General features: G+C 33.7%; 1 protein-coding gene across 1 annotated transcript; it reads right to left on the bottom strand.

Moving 5' to 3' along the window:
• Positions 1 to 130: 130 nt before the first annotated feature.
• LOC130645938 (uncharacterized) lies at positions 131 to 22,170 on the bottom strand. Its single transcript, XM_057452065.1, has 4 exons — positions 22,164 to 22,170; positions 21,833 to 22,075; positions 4,707 to 4,826; positions 131 to 4,537 (listed from the first exon to the last, which is right to left on the bottom strand). Exons 1-4 carry the CDS (start codon positions 22,168 to 22,170, stop codon positions 4,323 to 4,325), a joined length of 585 nt encoding a protein of 194 aa, XP_057308048.1. The 3' UTR covers positions 131 to 4,322.
• Between the last annotated feature and the right edge of the window lie 2,284 nt (positions 22,171 to 24,454).

The raw sequence follows: 24,454 nt of genomic DNA on the forward strand, positions 1-24,454 counted from the left end.
GGTGTCTTTTTATGCCGCTACCTGTACACATGATAGAGCTTAAAAGTACTGCCAAACTCTTTTTCTATGTATTGGAATAAAATGTTAGTGTTGATCATGTTGTTGTTATTTGTTTCTTTACAATACATATTATGACTGCTAGGTGATATATTTCTCTGTTTGCTATTACTTTTCCTAAAATTCATAGTTTCCAAATTAATTGTATTCATTTCCAAAGTTTTTTTGTGTAACATTTCTGTGATCTAATAGCAAGATTCTTAAAGATTAATTGTTTTTTAGTGAAGAAACTGATTATTGAAATCCACTAGCTGTTACTGTTTTGCCAATTTATATAACCAAAAATTGCAGCAAGCTCAACTGACATCCAGTTATACAATGGCAAGTGCCTTAGCACAAGCAGATCGATATTAACAAATATGTTCTTGCTTAATTAGTCTTATATATTAATTCGGTATATAACTTCACAATAAAAATAAATACGAGAAGTTTGATTGATGATGACATTTTTTATTTTATTTTAACGGATATTTCGTCTTGTTACTACAAGACAATTATCAACGTAAATTGTTACAATTATCTCAAAAGTTTTTTAAATATAATTTTCAACAACTACGCAATACACAGAGGACGTATAAAACAATACTTAACGAAACATATAACACATAACGGCATACCCAAAGGTATATAAACTATATACCGTTGGTGAGGGTAACGTCCACCGCGCGGTGCACAAATTCACTCCTCCCCTTGACTATAAATAATATTTATCTTAAAACAATTTTAATGGAACAGATAATCCCTGTACATTAAGCGTGGGACTGTTATCACAAATATACATGGCCTCAGCTATTTTTTTCTTTTTAAAGTGGTGAACATTATCTATCAAAATACTGAAGTTCTTTTGTTCACCAAGTTGGTAATTCTCAATGACTGAATGTTTTAGGATGTGAGAGTTCTTATCGCGTTTTTGGTGGTCTATCTTTCATTAAGCCTCCTGGCTGTTTCACCAATGTATGTAGCATCGCACTATTCCACCGGACAAGTATATTTGTACACAACACCATGTTGTGTTCATCCTTGGTTCTATTTCACAGAAAATAGCAAACATAACATTTTACATTGATCAGCAATGCGTGGCTTGACATTGGCTGATAGAAACTGTTTAAAAGTGTTAGACGCTTTACTAAGCAGTTACCATTATTTTCTAATTCGTTTTTCTTAAACGAAATTAACCTTATTTATTTTCCGTAGCCAGACTTGACAGAATAAAAACCATGAAAGGTGTTATTGGAGATTCATTGGTGTCTTCTTCAGAAACAGTGTCGGCATTTTGAATGTTGAAATTTCGCTGTGTGTTATTAATTACATTAGATACAACTGCTTCGGGATAAGTTTTTTATAAACACATTTTTTAAGTGATTTAGTTCGTATTTCAGATCTTGTGATTAAGAGCATATATTAAACACTCTCAACACCAACCATTTAACCGTTTCAACTTTCCATGGGCGTGATGCAGATGAATTCTAGTGCATTTATATGTCAGTGTTCGTGTCTTTTCGATAAATAGATGTGTTTTTACATCAAGAAAGGCTATGTAGTTATCGTTTTTAACTTCATATGTTCACTGGATATTCGAATGGTAACTATTAAGTGTGATCAGCACATTGTTTATCTGGTTTTCATTAACAGTGTCATCTACATATTTCTTCCAAAATTTTACTGAATTTTCTAATTTTGGGACTATTTCATTCTCTAACTCAACCATGAAGATATGCTAGGACTGGTCCTAGAGGCGAGCCCATTGCTACACCATCTACCTGAATATAAGTTGGTTGTTAAAACTGAAATGTACATGTTTTGTACATGAGATTAATAGATGTTTCATTTCCTCTCGCTTAATTTTTGTTTCTATAACTTTTTCAGCATATATCTTTTGCAATATTATGTCTATCTTTTGTTCCAACGGAACGTTGGTGAATAAACTAGTGACGTCAAAAGGTACTAGTTTGTAATTATGAGGTATCTTTTCTCCTTTCAATGATAATATAAAATCTAAAGAGCTTTCAGTAGTATATGTTGACTTTGTCAGCGGTGTTAAAGATTTCGCAAGGTAGTTTGATGTGTTGTAAGTAGCAGATCCGATATTCGATATGATGGGTCGTGATGGTAAATCGTCAGCTACTGTAGAATTAGGTGGTATCTTGTGAACCTTGGCGGTACCATAAAACTGAGCAGGGCTGGAACCTTGTGGATACAACTTTTTGTATTCGTTTTCTGTGCTCTCTGAACTTGATTAATTTGTTTTCTTATTGACATTTGGTGTTATATACATAGTGGTTGTATTATAAGATGGAGCGTAAATATCTACGCAAATGTTTATCGTCGTCTTGTGTTTAATCCCCTTCTAAACTGCCTTATCCCAAAAGAGCCAAAGCTCTTTTGTTAAAATTATTCTTCTATTTGATTTTTAATATTAATTGTTAATCAACCGCATTTGATGTGGTACTTTAATATCAGATTTTTATTTCCTTTAAGGGCGGAAGAAATTTACATCTGTAAGGCTTTAACAAAAAAGTTAGGAAAGAATTGGCAAGTCAGGAGCAATCCATACACATAAAGTTGGCTAACATTTGCAAAATTGCCTTCACAAAATATTCAGGTGAGAATTCCCGATTTTAAAAGCAATCCATACATAACACATTCGGTTATGTTGGTAAATCGAGCCTCTGATAAGTAAGAGATACAGTTATTTCCGCAAATTAGACCTTTGATAATCATTCAGGAAAGAGCTCCTGTTTCTAGAAGCAATCCATACATCACATATTCAGTTGTTTCGGTGGATTGGCCCATTGTTAAGCATTCACGAAAAAGCTTCTGTTTCTAGAAGCAATTCATACATCACAGATTCGGTTATTTCGGTAAATTGAGCCATTGGTAAACATTCAGAAAAAGGATCCTGTTTTTAAAAGGAATCCGTACATAATAGATTTGATTGTTTCGGTGAGCTAGGTCGTTGAAAAAAAATATAGGAAAATGGTCCTGTTTCTAGAAGCAATCCATACATAGCAGGTTCCGTTGTTTTGGTGAATTGGGCCTTTCATAACACCGAAGTCGGCACTTGTCTATGGCATTATCAGTTAAGCCCTGCAGATTTCTCTCGTTTCGCTTAATTTTGGCCGGAAATGAATTGTGTCTAATGTATTATCACATATACGAACTCTACTTGTCTTGTTTCGATGAATTGAGGCCTGAATACTTTTGTACATAGCGATTATCTCTTGGTTGAACGAAACCTTTTTTTGTTTCACAACATTAAAACTTGTTAACATATACTGGAATGAACTTTAGGCAAACGTGTATCACGTCGTCTTCGTTAAGGATTAATCTGTTATGCTTTCGAATATAGAAGAATCCGTTTTTTTTGTGAAACAATTGTTAATATATATTGAACGATTGTAGTTTGTAGTTGTAGTTTCTTGATGAAATGTGTTTGTGTATTTCATAGACTGAAGTTATGAATTATACTTTCAGGTTTATTGAATGGTTTTATGATGGTTCTCATAATGTATATAAATGTACTGACAGTAACTCAATTTTTCTTTGTAGTTTCCTCAAATAATTATTTTTTTCAAAAAATATGCTCATGCACTACGAAAGTCAAAACCATTAGCATCTGTGGCATCACAGAATGTTTCACAAGAAGATTACTACTTCTTTATATATTGCTTTTTGTTAATATAGAAAGTTTTTTATGTGATTACTTCAAAAAAAATATGATCAAGCTTGTGGCCATCCTTTTTAATATATTACATAGCATGCCCGGAATGATATTTTGAAACATTCACTTTCTGTTTGATAGCCCATTGTGATTGATTTCCATTTTAATTCCACAAATGAATATATATAATACAGTGCCACGTATGAGGTGAGCTAGTTTTATGTATACTATACATCTTGTATTATTATAAGAAGCAAATAAGTACTTGTTAAAAAAATATACTCTACAAATAGTTGAAATAGTATACAGCTAATAGTTTTGATTGAAGTAGAATGAAATGAATGCGGGCTAAAAGACTTTGGAACAAACTCAATTTCTTTATTCCCTTTATAGTTCAGAAACATATTTTAATGACTTGACACAAGTTGATAATATAAATTGATTACAAACAATAGAACATGCTGCGTGGAGTGAGTGAGGAGGAGAAGAAGAAAACTGTTTTGAACATAAACGATGAAGATCCGTCTCGGAGATGGAGACCCGTCACGTCACATTAATTTTAATTGGGTTTTTATAGTTTTTTCGCGCACTTTCACATTGTCTTCTAATCTCCGTACGAATAGGACAAGCGTGTGGTAAAAGTGAGAATCGAAAATATCGTAGTTCTTGATTGAAATCTTAACGTAAAGAGTTTCTTCAAGCAGCAAAAAGGAAGCAAGTAGCTAGACATTTCTTTTTTGAGTATGCCGACTTCTTCTTCACATCTTTTCAACAGCTCTAATTCAATCAGAACCACTCTTTTAAATTTCATCGACAATCCTTTAAAAAATACGATGTAGTATATATTGGGAGATATTTTTGTGTAACAATATTTTCGTTGTTGCCACTATTTTTTGAGCCCTACAGTACCTCTATCCGAATGTTTTCACAATAAATGTAAAATCGTGATATACGAAGTGTCAAGAAATGTAACAACAATTCTACTTACCATCAATTCCGGTATTTTCCATCCATTGGGATGACACTTCATGAAGTCTACCCATAGTTGAGAACTGTTTTGTGATGGCGGCATTGTAGCCAATAAATCCAATGCTAATTGAATGTGTTCCTTCAAATATGAAAAAGTAAAAAATAAAGTATGATGACACAACATGCATCAACAAAAATGTATTGGAGTTTGTTTCACTATCCAAAATTCAAAACAACAGACAAAATGTTTTTGAATATCAAGCCAAAAAAATCTGTATATTTTGAGATAAAAATATAGTATGTTCCCTAATTCTAATAACCATATCCTAATACTGTATATATTTAGAAATAAAAACACATTGAGTAAAATATTTCAGCATCAAGCATTCGTTGTAAAATTTAAACCCTCTACTTCTATTTTATACATAAACAGTATTGGCTCTCAAGTTTTACTACCATACAATATAATTTTCAACATTTATAATTTTTATCAGAGTCTCCACAGATTTACATACTATGTAATTCAATTCTCCTTTTATTATCTGCCTTCTTTGTTTCTTGTTTGTCCTTATATGCATTGCTTCTGCCCATGAAATAAGGTGTCGTTGTCCTTTTCGCTAGCTGTTGTTATTTTTAAATTTTTCACGGAGCAACTTTCCCATTTTGCTAGATCTTTTTCAGAGAGAAGATATATTCAGATGATCGAATATATCTTACCTACTTTAATCATAGAAACTTTGCAAGATTGAATTGAATTGAAGAAGAATTTCGAAAAGTGAAAATAAATTTCGTGAGATAAATTTTCGCCATGGCACCATTATGCGATTGTTTCATGAAAAGTACATACACATTTTCAATGTGTTTATTGAAATTTCAACACGTTCTTGTTTCAATTATTCCTTTTGAAATTCACTATATTGGTCAGGAAGGAATCATTTTTAGCTCGAAATATAATTTTTCTGCACTTCACTCACAAGCTACCTAGATATACAACCACCTTCAATCTACATTCGCTCGGCGTTCATTTTTTTAAATAATGAAACAATATTCAGCAACCTTTCCCAACAAACTATCTGATGCTGATTAATTAAGTCTCAAATGATCCTCCATTATAGAAAACTTCATAGATTGTTATTAAACAATTGATATTTTATACTCTTAGCCTTTTACTTTGTGTTTAGTACTCTACTGTGAGTTCCTGTGTTATGATAGTTATCCTTTTTAAGCAATTTAGTTTGGTGCGGTTGTCTATACCATGGCAAACAACTCTGTTTGTGAGTGACCACGGTAAAATATACAGTATGAATTAATGGCCCCTTAACTCACCGCTGGAGGCAAAAAAGAAGGTGAGATAACTCTTGTACACGCCTAACTGGCTGGCCATCTCCAAAGGCTTTCAGTCTGTCTAGCCATAAATTTGGCCAGGAGACCCAGCGTTGTCCCTTCAAACCACCCTTATAATCATTTTTTCTTTCTCTATAAAAGAAAGCTTAAATAACTAGGCCAGCCATAAATTATAATATGAAATGTTGTGGAAGGTTGAGCTGGGTATCCTGGCTACAGCCTCTGCTGTCTAGTGTAAGTGACGGCTTCTCAAGTTTGTAGATACCGATGATGGCGTAAATAAATAAATCTTAGTGTTATATTTCCTTGTCTGAAAACAGGGTAGAGGGTGGGGAACAAGGATGCAGTAGTCCGTAAACCGCGGAGCGCCCTGCAGTGCAGCGGATAGACGCAGAAGCGATGCGCTCCGCCCTGACATGGTCACCAGGTCTCTACATTATATGGATTCTTGGATCTCCTGAAAAAATCATCATTATATCCATTTTTTATACATATGGTCAATATATCAATATTTAGAAGCCCGTTCATTCCAGTGCATATGGACATAATATCCATTCTACATTATCGATATATTGTCCGTTTTTTATAGTGAGGATGTTGTAAAAACAAAGCCCTTAGAAGTCAAAAAAGTCATAACGAGGACATTTTAAACCTTGCCAAAACCCAACCCAACAACTTTACTATTTAAATCTGACTGTTCAAATCTTCGTTGTCGAACCATTAACTTTTGATTAATCACGATAGAAAATTCGAAGAGCTTAAATTTCTGATTTGTTTCCATTTTAAAAAAGCTGCAAAAGATAAATAAGAATTTCATCCATATCGTTACTTATCGGTACTGGCATGGATAGAACTTGATGATGTGGTTACAAAAGATTGCGTAACAAAGCGTACGGCGGTTCTTATTAGTAATGGCAATTAAAAATAATTAAAATACCCCGATATCGAATTGAACCTTCGATTTTTTTGTAGATTAATGGAGCTTATTCTGTTCACCGCAATTTTGCACACAAAGAGACGGAAAAAGGGTATAACTGTATGAATTTTAAATTTTGAATTGATTTGGATTATTGTTTGTTGCAGTATGAAACTAATTACTGCACACCATGTTGTTCTTCCATTTGAACTACCACCTTCAAAGATGGATTGGATTCGAACCAATAACTTTCATGGTTTTACAACAATAGACATTTGCTTGGAATTCACAAAATTCAATGTCACTTCAAATAAAAACACATCATAAAGCTTGTTGTTACAAAATTAATTGTGAGTTAAAAACCCTAGCTAAGTATTACAGGTTTATTGAAACTGTTGTCTCCTTGAATTAACAAACTTTAGACTTCGCCAAAGTTTTTATTAAAGTAAAGGGTGTAGCCAGCTATTTGAAAACTTTTGTTGCAGCCAACTGGTATTCGGCTATTTTTGCTTTTTAGGCAAATTTTTTAAAAAATTCACGTTAATTTAAATACAACCTAGACCCGGGACGACGTTGTACTTATGAAACATAATACAAGTTAACCTGGGAAGAGGTCTGGGAAGAGGTCAGGGAAGGGCAACAAAAAGTTAGTATGTATCACCATGCTCGACAGCATGACTACATGTATTAATGTAACTGTTTCTCTTTTATTACTTGCAGAGTAATGAATTACCCAATGGGTTATAGCATATGCTTGCCATTTATAAAACAACGCCTCCATCCATGATCGTACGCATTTAATATTTTGCAACGTGAAATTCATCCTTGAACAAAATTTAAAATTTTAGGCCTACTAAATATCTTGAATTAACATTTAAGGTCGATTTTGATCACATGAAACGTGTACAACTGTTCTAAATTTTAACGAGCTTGTTCGAAAACGCATGCTGTACAAAAAAGCAAGGGGAAACTTCATTCTAGTCAATACACAAGCAAGCGAACTGAATTAAGTAATAGGGGAAGATGTCCTATTAGGGTAAATATTTAGGCAAGTAGCCAGGCCCATCCATACCTACACATACAATACTAAAAACAAAATTTAGGAAACTATTCCCGCAATAAATACGATATTGAATGTATTGTGAAGCTAAACAAGGAAAAGCTTATTCTGATTAAAAAACAATTAGACAAGTAGCGAAACCTATCAATTCATCATTAAAAAAGTATTTTGGGGAATAACCTTACGCAATATAAAAAAAGAACAGAATAAAAAAACGTTAAACGATCACTTTTTTCTATTCAAAAATCGAAAGGGCGAGTAGCACACGCGTGCGTATATCATTGCATGTGCATACATCAAAGATTTTGTTAAAGCTCTCTCGCACCAAATGAAATGTTCTAGTAAGCAAATAAAAAAACCTTTCTTCTACTCTGTAAACAGGCAAGGGAGCAAAAGATCCTGCAATACAACCTAACAAAGAGATCTGATAAAAACGACATCGCGAAAGGTGAAGTATTAAATCTCTTGGTCGGCCAATTCGAGACTTTATTTCACTCAGAAAACAGGCACGAGAGTGTGAGACCCATCCATACATCATTTAAAATGAGAATTTTGGAAGTTGCTTTTCACGCTGAATAAAAAGTTAGATATCCATCCATACACTACTAAAAAGGAGATTTAGATAATATCAGATGTCCTAACATGTGAATTCACAGGAAGACTTTATCCCACTCAGTAAGAAGCAGGAACGGGGGAGACTGATTCATACCACCATACAATATTAAAAGGATATTTTGCAAAACCTTCCTTCAGGCGGAAAAAACATACAGCATGTCGTAGCAGACCTGTGTATACAACATTAGTTCTCCTCAGTAAACAACCAAGAAAATGAGAGATCCATCCATACCTTATAAAAATAGAGATTTTATCGATATACATGCATCATTTAAAAAACGCATTTTTTTAATTTACCCTTCTCGCGAATTAAAATATTCAGCACGCCAACCTGGTAGAAAACTTTATGCTAGACACTAAACAAGGAGTGATGTTTGATGCCCATCCATACACCACTAAAAAGGAGATTTTGGAAAAAAGTCGCAAATACGCTTGTACAAAATAATAAATTAGATGTTCTAACAGCTCAATTCATGGAATACTTTATTTTTTATCTTAACACAGTAAGTTTGCTGGAATGTGGGACACCTATACATACATTTATCAAAGGAGAGATATTAAAACAAACAGTGGATTTGGATAACTATCCATACACAAATAAAAACGATATTTTAGAAAAATAATTGTGTGTCATGTTTTTTTTGCTGTTTATAGGAAGCAGTGTAATTTGATTTTGAACTTTTAATATTTTTAAAACTAAAACCTCATGACAACAATGATAAAAAAGTATATGGACTTTTTTTGTTCGTAGCTGTTAGAAAAACTAATATTGCTAATATTTATAGGACACATTTCAATAGCAGACGATGTTTTATACTGTATAAATATTCATTATAAATAAATGAATGAATAAAAAATGAATAAATAAATAAATAAACTATTCGGAGAAACATAGTTATTAATATAATGTAACTAGCTATATAAAATTGAGTTATGACTGCATCTTTCACGTTTTACCGGCAATGTTAATTGTCTACATTTATAACGACGATATGGTTGCTACGAAGTTAAGTTATATTGCGCTGTACAAGGCCCGTTCTTAAAGCTCTCTAGCCATTGAACGCTACGACTTTCTCATAACCGGTTGAAAATAGCTATTAGTTAATAATAGGGTAAATAGAATTTGATTTAGCTAATATTGCGTGTATTTCGACTCCTAAAAAGAAATAGTACTGTAGCATTTTTTTTGCAAAACAGGAAAATTTGTTGAGTTATTTCTAAAAGGTTTTTTAGTAACACTAATTGACCAAGGCAGTTCACAAGATAGCGTATAGCTCTGAATAGACCATTTCGGAGATTATGCGCCATTATGAATTTGCGGAACTCGGTGGTGCAAGTTGAACTTTGGACTTCACGTTTATTCAGTCATTTGCCTTGTGAAACTGCTGGCGGCAGGACAGTTTTGATTTTTGATATCTGTTTTTATCTTTGTGATACTAATTTTATGATATATATTTTGAAAAAAACTTTTATTAGGCACTTATTTGTACTTTTAATTTCTTTTTGTACAATAAAGGCAATATCCTAAAAGCCTTTAAACTAGCTAGCTAGCTAGAGGTCTCCCAAAAATGCTTTTAGGACACTGTACTGTAGCTAGCTATAAGGCTGTAATTAGTAACAAGACGTATGATATACGCAAACAACCTCGCCAAAAAAGTGTATAAAAAGCTGAAGTTAGACACGACATATTTTGCTATTCGGATAGGCAATAATATTGATAGAAAATTTCTCGAAATTTCAATTTTCGTTAGGTCAGTCTGTAAACACGTCCTCGCGGGCGAGATAATAAAAAAAAAAAAAAAAGTAAAAATAGTTACCAAGATGAGATTCGAACACACGACTACTCCCGTATCGGTGCTCAGAGAGGCAAAAATTTCCATTCTTGTAGGACACATTTGCGTTTTAATACAAGCTCACGAGCTTGTAATTAATGCTTGGTTAAGGTAACTTCATTTTATATTTAGATATTTAAAATTGAGTAGCTACTTTGTGCATTATAAACATATTGGCATTGGATTTTAAACTTGGATTATACTTTACTTTAGAGAGAAATTTTTGATTTTGGAAATACCTTACTGGATTTGGACTTGAACTATGTTTTTGGATTTGTAAAGAAATGTTTAGGTTGTAATATTTGTAAAGATCTAGAGAGTTATAATCCATTGTCAAAATACTTGTCAAAACTCTATAGTGTTATTTATTCCTAAAGTGAAACTTAAGCTCGCAAAATAATCTGGCTTCTTTTCTATAACGGATGTAAAAATTTTCAATACACTGCCCATAGAGATACGGTAACAGGTTCAGTCGCAGATTTTAGGAATAGAGTCATGAGTCATTTTAATTGCAAATAATTTTTATTATTTTGATATTTTTATAATTTTGTTTCTCGGTGTATGTTTGACCCTTGATTCGTCTACTTAAACACTCCTATCTTTGAGTCTTTCAAGAGTGGTATTAGAAAGAATACCTGTCTTTCTTCCCTGCTTTCGCTATTGCCCTATAATTTTTTTGTACGCTTCTCTTATTGAAAAATATCAAAAAGGGAGAAATGAGTTTAGTTTACAGACTAAAGTGTTATTCAATTTTTTGTTTTTCTATGTTATTTGTTTCAGTCACAATGTATATTTTTTGTTATATATACGTATGTCTTTGTCGGTTTCTTTATCAGAACACGCAATTATAGCAGTAACTTATTACTAAAGTGTAAATCTTTATGATAAATAAATAAATTACTCTGTGAAGCTTGTTTGAATTATTGGCATAATAAGTTCCATAGCAGAAAAAGCTATTAATTATTAATATGAGGGGTGGTAATAAATTGAAATGGGTCATAAAATTTTTCGAAATTTGGTGTTGCTTGTTCAATTTTTCAACACAAGTCAATAATAAAAAAAGGTAGGAAATTAGCTCACTGAAGAGAGAGGGGTATTTCAACTGGCAATATTACCTGTACATATAATGTGACCCTCCTGAAAGTCAATATACTGAATAAAAATTTGACTACTTATTTGAATAATTATGGTATCAAGTTAGCAATATCTCTACACTGTCTCAACTTAACAAGGATTGTCCAGATTTCAGACATTTCTAGCCTAGTTAACTAAGTTTTCTTCGAGATAATAAAATTGAGTTTCTTATTTAATAATTTTCCAGTGCAAAACCGAATTAAAATCAACCAATAAACATAAAGCCAGCATGACCACATCTAACATTAAAGATTTCTCAATACTGATCACGTGAGCAAAAAACAATAGAATTTCTTGCCTTAAAGTATTCACAAATTTCTTTCATACAAGACAAAAAATATCTTCTGAGCAATTGTATTTCAATTGGCATAACTGGTATTTTATTTAATAAAGCATGTTAACATCAAAGATAAATGTATCATAAATGTAAAAAACAACTTTTTAAGACAAAGCATTCTTACTACTAAGTGAGCACACAACACTATTCTTCTTGCTTTAAAAAATAAGATTAAAATAATTCGTTAACAAAATTCAATCTAGCTCAGGCTACAAAAAGTTAATTATATGCTTAACTCAGATATCTTTGAAAAGATGCCATACACTGCCTCTTTTTTCAACAATAAATGCAAATGCACTAGCTCTTTTGGAACATGTATTCAGTATGGAATTAGCTACCTTTTATGTTGATAGAAAATATATTTAAAAAAAGTATTCTGTTTATATAAAAAATCAACTCTGGCCTACTTTTCACCACATCAGATTTTAAAAACTAACGTTTTTCTCAAAAAAATATTTTAATTTTTTTATAAAATTATTATTCAACAGATAACCGAAAAAAACATATCAATTTAAACTTTTTAATAGCAAATTTCCAGAGTTAATGTATACTATTAATAGCATGGCTTTATTACGTATTATGACGTTTAACAGTTAAAAATTTATTGTTGCCAGAAATTGTATCCTGGAAGAATCAATTTTTATATGAAAATTATACCAATAATCATAATTTTCCTCAAAAAGTTACTTTTTGGTCTTATAACAGCAGATCACTGAGAATTTACACAACTAAAAATCTTGTGGTAACATTTTTAAAATTAAAAATCTTGATTTTGTAAACATTATATGCACATATTCTAAAAAATTATAAAAAAAAATTAAAAGTAATTGGAAATATCATCTTTTTTAAAACATCTATGGACACGCTGCGTACAAAAAAAGAATTGTATGGAGCAAAAGATCGAAATGGAACTGAAGTTTAAAAAAAATGTCTTTTAGTAAAAAACACAATCGTTACGGAGAAAATATCACTTGCCGTAAAAATATAGTCTGCGGCCATGTGGAGGGGCGGATGGACATAGCAAACAAAATAGTAGATGATCGCAGTGAATACAACAGCCCTCCCTTTGTCATGTATTCCTGCAGTATATATTTGCTATAGGTTACTTCTAACGACAAAGCAATGTGTTTCGTTAATATATTAACACTTTTAAACCACTCCATAAGTGAATAATAAAAAATAAAAAATTGCATGCGCAAATTAATAAATATAGGTTCATTCGTGTTGTTTTTTTCATGGAATTCCTGGTACAATGTGCATATGTTATACAGTGACAGTCTTATCTCTAGTTCTGATTCACTGGTGGGACTGTCAAGATTGAGGCCCTAGACGCCTCTTTAGTTTTGATCTTTAATAAATCCCAGTTAAATGAGATGTTCCAAGGGTACAATCTTAACGGCCCCATCACTGCTTCTCTGCTATCATAATAACTCCAGTTTAAAATGGTGCCAGGAGTAATTCTTGTAAGTAGATGTTTTTTATCTTCTCTTTTTTTCTCATTTTCTGTGATCGCTTTTACTTTCGATTTTTTGTCGATTTATTATTTGTTACTTTTTCTGTTTAAAGTGTAAATGATACAGTTTCCCTGAAGTGTGTGTGGAAAACCAGTTAAAAACAACAGACATGCAATTTTAAGCAATTATTGTGATAAGTGGTCCCACTGTAATTGCAATGAAATCTATACTTTTGAATACCTATTTCATTAAACAAGGTCCAATGATCCTTGGCTATGCCTAAGTTATGTAAATCATGCCATGCCCTTTTTTTATTCCTCAGATACAAATGTTGTAAAAATATGGACAATGCTCCCACTTCCGTAATAACTAAAACAGGTAACGACTAGTCTCCGCAGAACCACCACAGAACAAGCAGCGAACCACCAATCTCCGTAGAACAACCAGAGAACCAGCAGCGAACCGGCAGTACTATGACAGAACGAGTAGTCTTGGTTGAGAACCACCAGAAAATGTTGATGAGAAAAAACAATAGTTGACGGAATCATCAGAATAGCGATCGCTGTAAATGCTCCATGCCTTATAAAAAAAAAAAAAAAAAAAAACTGCAAAATTTCGGTAGAATTTACTATCCCGCCCCTTATTTCCGGGAATATTGAGAATAAATTAGTAGTATATGTCATTATGTTCATTATATCTTTTAGGTTTATATGTACGGCTTTATGCCATAATTAAGAATAAAGATCTATTCACATTCTGGTAGCAGAGGCTAGTTAAGAAGATGGCAACTGGAACAATCATGATGGCACAAAAGTATGGATTGCCCCAATTTTCTGAAGATGGGGATTTTATGGGAAGTAGTTACAGAACTTCCAAAGAAGAAACAAGGACCAGTTGTTTATTTGAGTTTAAATTCAGAAGTACGTCAGCCTTAACGAAAGAAGAATTGAATGAAGAAGATGGTTTAAATAAACTTGTTAATAAAATAAAAGAACTATATGGCATTACTGAAGATCAAGCAATGTTCAATGCTTATGAAAAATTTGAGACCTTTCACCGTTCCAAGACAATGTCGATTGGTGAATATGTAAATGAATTTGAACAGTTGAATCAAAAACTTAAGAGTTTTAAAATTGAGTTACCAACTGCAGTTCTTGCATATCAACTACTAAAAAATGCACATGTACCGAAAGCTACACGTGAACTAACACGTGCTACGGTTCCTTCCCTCACATACGACTCTATGAAAAAACAGATAAAAGCCATTTATGATCAATGTGCTTAAAGTGAAAGTAGTAGAGACAGTAATGATATTGGTGTTGAGCAAGAAGTATTATATGGTCAAAAGTTTGACAGACGACGTTTTAACAATTGGAACACTCGTGGACGTGGCAGAGGTGGTAAATATTTCAGTGCTAAAAGAAGCCAGTACAACCCTAATGGTCCTGATGGACATCCATTGCAATGTCACCATTGCAAATCTATAATGCATTTCATGAATGACTGTCCTGATAAGAATAAAGGAAGCAAAGGGCAGGATAAAGTACATGTGCAGTTTTTCGCAAAGGGTGTGGAACAATGCTTTATGGAGCAAGTTGTGTCTGAGTCTTTGAATTGTGCTTTACTAAACTCAGGATGTTCATCGACAGTTTGTGGTAAAAATTGGCTTGACTGTTACATAGACATTATGCCAGAAGGGACAGCTTTAGCTGAAAGTAAGAGTAACAAGTCCTTTAAATTTGGGCCAGGTGGAAGCTTCCCCTCAGTTAAAAAAGTTAACATCCCTGTTAATATGGCTGGAATGCAAGCCCATATTCTTACTGATGTTGTCGATTGTGAATTACCATTATTGTTATCAAAAAAGAGTCCGAAAGCAGCTAATAGCCAACTTGATTTTGTTAATGATAAAGTCACTATGTTTGGAAGAGACATTCCTTTACAACACACGTCAAATGGCCATTACTGTATACCTCTTACACCTAAGCAAGTTGCTGTTAACAAAACATCTCCTGGTGTAAATGCCACCAGAGTTATATTCACAGTCAACGATTTCACTGTAAAATCACCTGAAGAAAAATGCAAAATAGCTACAAAGCTTCACAAACAGTTTGGACATCCCATAGACAGCAGCAAACTGAAAACTCTTCTCCAAGATGAAAATGTTGAAGATAAAGAGTTATTTCAGCAAATTGACAATGTTACAAACTCTTGTGACACATGCAGTAGATATATATGAAGGCTCGATCAAGGGCCAATTGTCTCACTACCAATGGCCTCAGATGTCAATGAATGCCTTGCCATGGACCTAAAATTCTTGACAGTTAATCATAAAAAGTTAACCATACTTCATATGATTGATGTGTTCTGTAGATACAGTGCATCAACAATTATCAAATCCAAGAATAAGGAAATTATCGTAGACACAATTCTCAAGCACTGGGTTGCTATTTTTGGCACACCAAACTCGATTTTTTCAGACAACGGAGGGGAGTTCAACAATGAGCTCTTAAAGGGGCACTCCAGTGAAAAAAAATATTTGAAAAAAATGTTATTTTAAGAAGACAATACATAAATATGTCAGAATAAACCTTTTACAATCGTTAAAAATCTTTATTTATACCTTAATGGGGTCTGTAAACATCTTCAATTTTAAATAAATTTGCAAGGTTGCGTAAAGTTGAGAGGACTAGGTCCGAATAAATACACATACGTCACATCGTGCAGACAGTCCGTGAGCTCAGCAGCACACCTTCTAAAAGTTTGTTTACTTAGTGTTTACATTGTTCGTTGATAAAACGTCTTGTAGTAATGACGAAGATTTTAACTTAGAAAACATAGAATAGGATAATTAGGATAAACATAGAATAGGATAATCTCTTCATGAAAAAGACTTTACAAAGCTACAGCCACACGACTTCGAACCTCTTGTGTCTCACAAGGGAGAAATTAATAATGATGCAAAGTGACGAGGTGTCTTCTACTAACTCAAAACAACGTTCTGAGTAAAATATTTTTTAAAGAAATAGAAAATATATTTAATTGGCTTTTTTTTAACATTCTTTTCATCACAAAAACTTTATCATTTGTTTCAGTAAAAAAACTTTCTTACTTTACAAGCCAATTTATTTTTATTTCACAATTCAGCAATATTTTTCATCCGCACGTGCTTTTTTGCACACAAATGCAAACAAATTTTATGTAACGTTGAAATTTTCACCATGATGGAGGACCATTCAAATTCGTGATAGAAAGATCGAATAATGTTCGGGTCGTGATAAGTTGGTAAAACATGAGTATTAATATTGTACAAATAAAAATCATTCTTATGATTATGGTAGGTCATAAATGCGTTGCAGAAGCTACTGACTTATAAGTAGTTGTTTTGACAAAGTTGTTTTAGAAACTGCATTATCAGCATCACATGCAGCCTTAAACATTACAAAGATTGAAGAAAATGAGTACATTTACCCCCTGAAAATATTTGGCATGTCCTTCCATAAAAAAAGCTTCTTTTTTGAAAAACAAAGAATAGAAACTTGATCGCTACGAAAGATGTGTAACTACTTTCTGAGCACGTATATAGCAAAAAAGAAAAAAGTGATTTTTACTGGAGTTCCCCTTTAAGAGATGTAGCAGAACTGTTAAACACAGAGTGTGTACAACAGCAGCAGAAGCTCCATGGTCAAATGGTGTATGTGAGCATCATAATTTCATCCTGGAAAATATGATTATGAAAATTGTTGACAACACTAGTTGTTCTGTTGAAAATGCACTTACATGGGCCAATTGTGCCAAGAATGCGTTGCATAATAACCGTGGATTCAGTCTCAATCAGCTTGTATTTGGACGCAATCCAAATCTCCCATCTGTGCTTACAGCCAAGCCTCCTGTTCTTCGAACAGTTACACCCAGTCAATTAATTGCGAATCATCTGAATGCCCTGCATGTTGCTCGCAAAGCATTCATTGAAAGTGAATCTTAAAACAGCACTCAGTCATCAAACACGGACATCTACCAGCAGATTTTTATAATGGTGAATTGGTATACTATAAGCGACGTGGAGAGAAAGAGTGGAGAGGACCTGGTGTAGTCCTTGGCATTGATGGAAAACAGGTCCTTGTTAAACATGGAGGAACTTACGTTCGAGTGTCACTTGCAATCAGTGAAGGGACACCGTAGTTGTCAGGAAAGCACAAGTGGAAACCCTCAAGTGAAGAAAACTACAACCAAAGAAGAAGATTGCTTTGATGAGATTTCAAACAGCGTAGCGAATGGGTTGCTTGAAAGCGTAAACGATTTTGATATCAACACATCGTCAGAAGTTGTACTTGATGACATTCCTAGTGATCATGCCGTAAATACAAATGAGATCCCTGCTATTTCCCATGCTCAGGTTGAAACAACACATCAATCAAGCATTGAGCAAGAAGTTTATAACACACCTCGCAATGAACAGTCATTGACAGGGTTAGGTTTATTGATCCTGATACTAATAAACTTGCTGAATTTATGGTTGTTAGTCGTGCTGGTAAAGTAGGAAAATCTGGAGTTGGAGCATATAAGAATTGGTTGAATGTCAAAGATGTTAAAACCAAAGCCATGAAATCAATTGACTTTGAAAACATTTTGGATTGGGAAAAGGTAAACACAGAGTCAGTATATAATGTAGAAACGTCATGTGATGTTAGTGAAGCTCAACAAAAAGAATTAACTAAATGGCGTGATTACAATGTTTATGATGAAGTTGAAGACAAAGGGCAAGACATAACCACAACCCACTGGGCGATATCTGAGAAAAGTCATGATGGGAAAACAGAAATTAAAGCACGATTAGTGGCACAAGGTTTTGAGGAGGACACTATTGGTATACGAACAGACTCGCCAACTGTAAACAAGGAGAACTTTCGTCTTGTGTGTAATATTGGTGCAACCCATGGATGGAAAATTTTACAGTCTTGATATTAAAGCTGGGTTTCTTCAAGGTGCCAAGATTGATAGAGTCGTACATCTTCTTCCACCACCAGAAGCTAACACAGACAAGTTGTGGAAACTAAAAACACCTGTTTATGGCTTGTGCGACGCTTCACGCGCTTGGTATGAGACATTATCTAACGAATTCGATAAAGTTGGAGCTACAAGAAGCATTTATGACAATGCATTATTTTTCTGGAGAAAAGAAACTCTCAAAGGTGTAATTTGCTGTCATGTTGACGATTGCTTCTTCGTTGGAAGTGATTTGTTTCATGACACTATCATTGCACATTTACGTAAGACATTCTCACTTAGTAAAGAGAATTCAAAGTCGTTTAACTTTTTGGGATTAGAAATTGAACAAGAGTGTGGTGCAGTAATTATTCATCAGCATAATTACATTAGTAACATTTCACCAATTAATTTGACCAATAGTACGTCTACAATTCCACTTACAAGATATGAAGCACGTCAAATTCAATGGGCAGCAAAACAAACTAGACCTGATGCTGCTTACGTTGCCTGTGATTTAAGCACTCGCATAAGATATGGAACAGTTGCTGATGCTCGTAGAGCTAACAAGCAGCTGAAACATCTGCAGCAAACTGAAGTAAAGATTGTTATTTCAAACACTGGAGATGTTAAAGCATCATCGCTCATACTTTTCAGTGATGCATCACATGGAAATTTAATTAATGGCGGCTCACAAGGTGGATTTGTTCTGCTACTGCATGGTGAAAGCAAAATTCCGCCAATTATTTGGAAATCTCACAAGTTAAAATGGGCTGTTAAAAGCGCCATGGGTGCGGAAACCATGGCTCTCTTAGAAGGTGCGGAACATGCTATGTTGATCAGATCCCTAATTAAAGAGATTTTTTCAGTTGATATACCAATTATCTGTAAATCAGAAAATAAATCACTTGCGGAAGCAGTCAAAAATACCAACGTCATAGAAGATAAACGATTGTATATTGATATTCGTGCACTTCGTGAGATGGTCGAAAAAGGAGAAATGGGGGAACTCATTCTTACGAAATCAAGTGATCAGATTGCTGACTGTCTTACGAAAGGCACTGCTTCAGCTGAAAACCTGCTACGTATACTATCCGGTAGAGAACAGTTGAAATACCGTTAAGTTTTGGTTAATTAAAACAAATATAACAGTATGCCAAATGACACTTTAAAAGCATTCTTACATTGTGTTCCTGCGTCTTGCAGTTTCTTTTCTTGAACATACTTTATGATTTTGTTTTATTGAGAGAGAATGTAGTGGCAAGATTGTCATTATGTTCATTATATCTTTTAGGTTTAGATGTATGGCTTTATGCAATAATAAAGAATACAGATCTATTCACAGTATACACTATATTAGTGAAATATTATCCAAATTATACCGTTCTGGGATTAAAAAATCAAGACTCATTCTGTTTCCTTGCAATTTACTCTTCAACGCAATAAATAACAAACCAACATTTCAATCTTTTTCGGTAATTTCAATCAGGAATGCTAATGATTACCATGATAACAACAATAGCTAGAACATAGAACTCGGTAATACGACGACCATCTTTTTTTAACGAGCGTCTAAAATACATATGTTACCTCCAGCAAAACAACACTTTTCTTGCTGATTCAAATCGTGAATTTTTATGAAATGAATAACAAAAGATCGACTTTTTGTATTGTGATTATTTTTTTTACGTAGAATGAAGTTTATAACACTTTGAGAGTCATTTTTAAAATTCACCTGCACGAGGACCGTTAGTTTGTGTACGAGGGACACGAAATAGCCAGTGGAAAGTAGGGTCTTCGACTCTTATGTATTTAATTAGCTTCGTTGCGCTCACTTTGGCGTGGAAGTTTAATATTGGAACTATTTATTCATTGGTGGTTCTGTGATGATACTGCTGGTTCGCTGTTGGTTTTCTGGTCGTTCTACAGGGACTGCTGGTTCTGTGGAGACTGGTAGTTACCTGTTTTAGTTATTACATCCCACTTCAACTAATTTACAAACCTTTGTTCAACCGATTTGGAGAGGTGAACGCAAAATGCCCTTTCTCGAAACAAAAAAAAACAGGTCATGGTCCTGGACGCGAGATGAAGAGGGATTGCGAGGATGATGTTGAAGGAAGCAATGAGGCACTATGCATGTACTGTAAAAGGTCATCTATGCATTAACCAACGTGCTGGATCACTAGCCATGTGCAAGCAATGGAGTTGGTCAAATGCGTAGACAGCAAAAAAACTTATATTGATTGGCAAACTAAGTTACAAAGTGTTGTATGTAATCATTTCCTTGCAAAGATGCAGAAAAAAGACAACACACCAGGACTTAACCCTTATGTGTGACTTATTTGTGGTCATTCTTATAAGGGAGACATTGTGACCACTGCCACTGTTTTTACATTCAGGTCATACTCACCTATATCATCCATCGAAATACGCAAGGCTAAAAGAGCATTAAGCATAGGAGAAGAAGCAGGTCAAAGTTAACATACTAGCACTTCTTAATTATTTCCACGTACCTTTTGGGCACAGGATGGGTAGGCGGAATAAAGGGAAAAAAGTGCGCAAAGCATCAACATTGCCATTACAGCAAAACCGAAAGGAGAATGGCAGCTGAAGTTGTGTCAGTAACAGTTGAGGGCAATATTTGTGTTCTTGTGGCCGAAATACAATCAGAGTTTCCTAATTGAGCCCTAAGGGGCCTTCAAAAATTTTTGGGGGCCCTGTTAGCGGGATATTGGCGCTAAGGGAGGGAGGGGGGTTCAAGTTTGAAAAAAGAATCCGCGAACGATTGAGAAATTTCAAAAATTTGTTTGTGGCCTGAAAATTCTTCGTTCGCGAGCATAATGTCTCATGTCATCAATTCCGATAACTTTTATCTACAAAACACGCCCCTGAGCCTTCTAAGATTTATCCAAATGTATGTATTTCACGGACAGAAATCTGCTAAAAGAGGGAGGAGGGGGTCCAAATCTTAGCGGCGATATCCCGCTAACGGGAACCAAAAGTTTTTTTGAAGGCCCCTAATTTTGTCTCTAGGGAATTGTACTGGATTGCTTTTAAATCCAGCTTTATCAAAATTTAAGGTTACAGACTTAGCTTTACTCTTTCTCGCAGCCAAAGTTTTGTTTTAAAGGAACATTTTTTTAACTTTTTTGTTGTAGTTGTCAGAGGGATTTTCTCCTCCTGGAGGTCAAAGTTATTGCACATGCTCCAAGGTCTGACAAATGGCTTTGTATTTTACAGGGCAGGATCAAAACCAGTCAGTAGCTATTTTATTACCTGGATTCTATTCTCGTCTTAAAGCAATAATCAAATTTTGCACATGATAGAATATCAATGACAAATTTCCTTCCACAACTACTTAAATTAGAATATACAGTTCGAATTTCGAAGGAAAAAAAACATTCGAAATTACATAAGAAACGAACCAACCAAATAAGGGTATTTGTTTCATTTATTTTAAACCGACTTACCCTTCCAAACATTCCAAGTCAGCGCATCGTCTGATTCAAAAGGCTTTTCGCATGTTACGCAGAAGCAAATTGTATATTCAGCAGTGGCTTTTACTTTTACTTTTTGCTCATGAGCAATCAGAGCTCTTGCAGTATTGAAGTTTGTACAAATTTTTTTGCATAGGGTCCTACTCGCATCTTTTAACTGGCCTTCGGGCTGTTTTGAGAGGTCCCCTGCTGGTTGTGATAGTTTGTTAATACTTCCTTGTATTTATTCAGTTCAATTTTTGTAAACTTTCATTCCCAGAAAAGATTATCTGTATCCGTATCTACATCTGTATCTGCAGCCAACGTTCCATGTGATATGTGAACCAGCCCACGCTGGGAAGAAAAAATACCCAGAATGCTTTGCGCAACCGTCAAAGATCTATTACATGTATTACAGTATATTACTAAGTATTACAGTGTATTACCAAATACTACAAAATATTACAGTTAGATGTTACAAGTACTACAGTGTATTACCGAATACTACAAGGTATTACAGTGTATTACTGAATACTACAAAATATTACAGTATATTACTAAGTACTACAGTGTATTACTGAATACTACAAAGTATTACAGTGTATTACCGAATACTACAAGGTATTACAGTGTATTACTGAATACTACAAGGTATTACAGTGTATTACCGAATACTACAAGGTATTACAGTATATTACCGAATACTACAAAGTATTACAGTGTATTACTAAATACTACAAGATATTACAGTGTATTACTGTATACTACACAATATTACAGTATATTACTAAGTACTACAGTGTATTACTGAATACTACAAGGTATTACAGTGTATTACCGAATACTACAAGGTATTACAGTATATTACCGAATACTACAAAGTATTACAGTATATTACTGAATACTACAAGGCATTACAGTATATTACCGAATACTACAAGGTATTACAGTGTATTACTGAATACTACAAGGTATTACAGTGTATTACTGAATACTACAAAGTATTACAGCGTATTACTGAACACTACAAGGTATTACAGTGTATTACTAAATACTACAAGGTATTACAGTATACTACCGAATATTACAAGGTATTACAGTGTACTACAAGGTATTACAGTGTATTACCGAATACTACAAGGTATTACAGTGTATTACTGAATACTACAAGGTATTACAGTGTATTACTGAATACTACAAAGTATTACAGTATACTACCGAATATTACAAGGTATTACAGTGTACTACAAGGTATTACAGTGTATTACCGAATACTACAAGGTATTACAGTGTATTACTGAATACTACAAGGTATTACAGTGTATTACCGAATACTACAAGGTATTACAGTATATTACCGAATACTACAAAGTATTACAGTGTATTACTAAATACTACAAGATATTACAGTGTATTACTAAATACTACAAGATATTACAGTGTATTACTGTATACTACACAATATTACAGTATATTACTAAGTACTACAGTGTATTACTGAATACTACAAGGTACTACAGTGTATTACTGAATACTACAAAGTATTACAGTATATTACTGAATACTACAAGGCATTACAGTATATTACCGAATACTACAAGGTATTACAGAGTATTACTGAATACTACAAGGTATTACAGTGTATTACCGAATACTACAAGGTATTACAGTGTATTACTGAATACTACAAGGCATTACAGTATATTAACGAATACTACAAGGTATTACAGTATATTACCGAATACTGCAAAGTATTACAGTATATTACTGAATACTACAAGGCATTACAGTATATTACCGAATACTACAAGGTATTACAGTGTATTACCGAATACTACAAGGCATTACAGTATATTACCGAATACTACAAGGTATTACAGTATATTTCCGAATACTACAAAGTATTACAGTATATTACTGAATACTACAAGGCATTACAGTATATTACCGAATACTACAAGGTATTACAGTGTATTACTGAATACTACAAGGTATTACAGTGTATTACCGAATACTACAAGGTATTACAGTGTATTACTGAATACTACAAGGTATTACAGTATATTACCGAATACTACAAAGTATTACAGTATGTTACTGAATACTACAAGGTATTACAGTGTATTTCTGAATATACTACAAAGTAATACAGTGTAAAATACGGGATATTACTATGTACTACACTGTATTACTGTATATTACAAAGATATTATGCTAGGCACTAGTATGTATACTAGGCAGTATTATGTGCTAACAACATTACGACGTTGATAAATTGCTTAACGTCGTGTGTCGGATGTCGTTGGAAGAATACGACAATGTCGGATACGACATATTCACAGACTAAATGGATCCTTCCATGAAGTGCTTCCCAGTAAGTGAGGCAAGTTAGCCTTCGCGCCAATTTCCATACCTGGAATCTATAAACAAGCACTACCCAAGTCATGGTTGTTGTAACAATGTTTAAAGATGTTATTGATTTTTTGTACTTTTCTGAAATGATTTAGTGACTCAAGGTCTTATTTAAAAATTTTTAAAATATGTAGCTAGCTATAAGGTTCACAACTTCTGAGAAATTGAGGGGACAACTAGCTAGCTAGCTAGCAGCCAGAGTTG

Source organism: Hydractinia symbiolongicarpus, chromosome 5 (assembly GCF_029227915.1).
Source record: "Hydractinia symbiolongicarpus strain clone_291-10 chromosome 5, HSymV2.1, whole genome shotgun sequence".
NCBI classification, from domain to species: domain Eukaryota; kingdom Metazoa; phylum Cnidaria; class Hydrozoa; order Anthoathecata; family Hydractiniidae; genus Hydractinia; species Hydractinia symbiolongicarpus.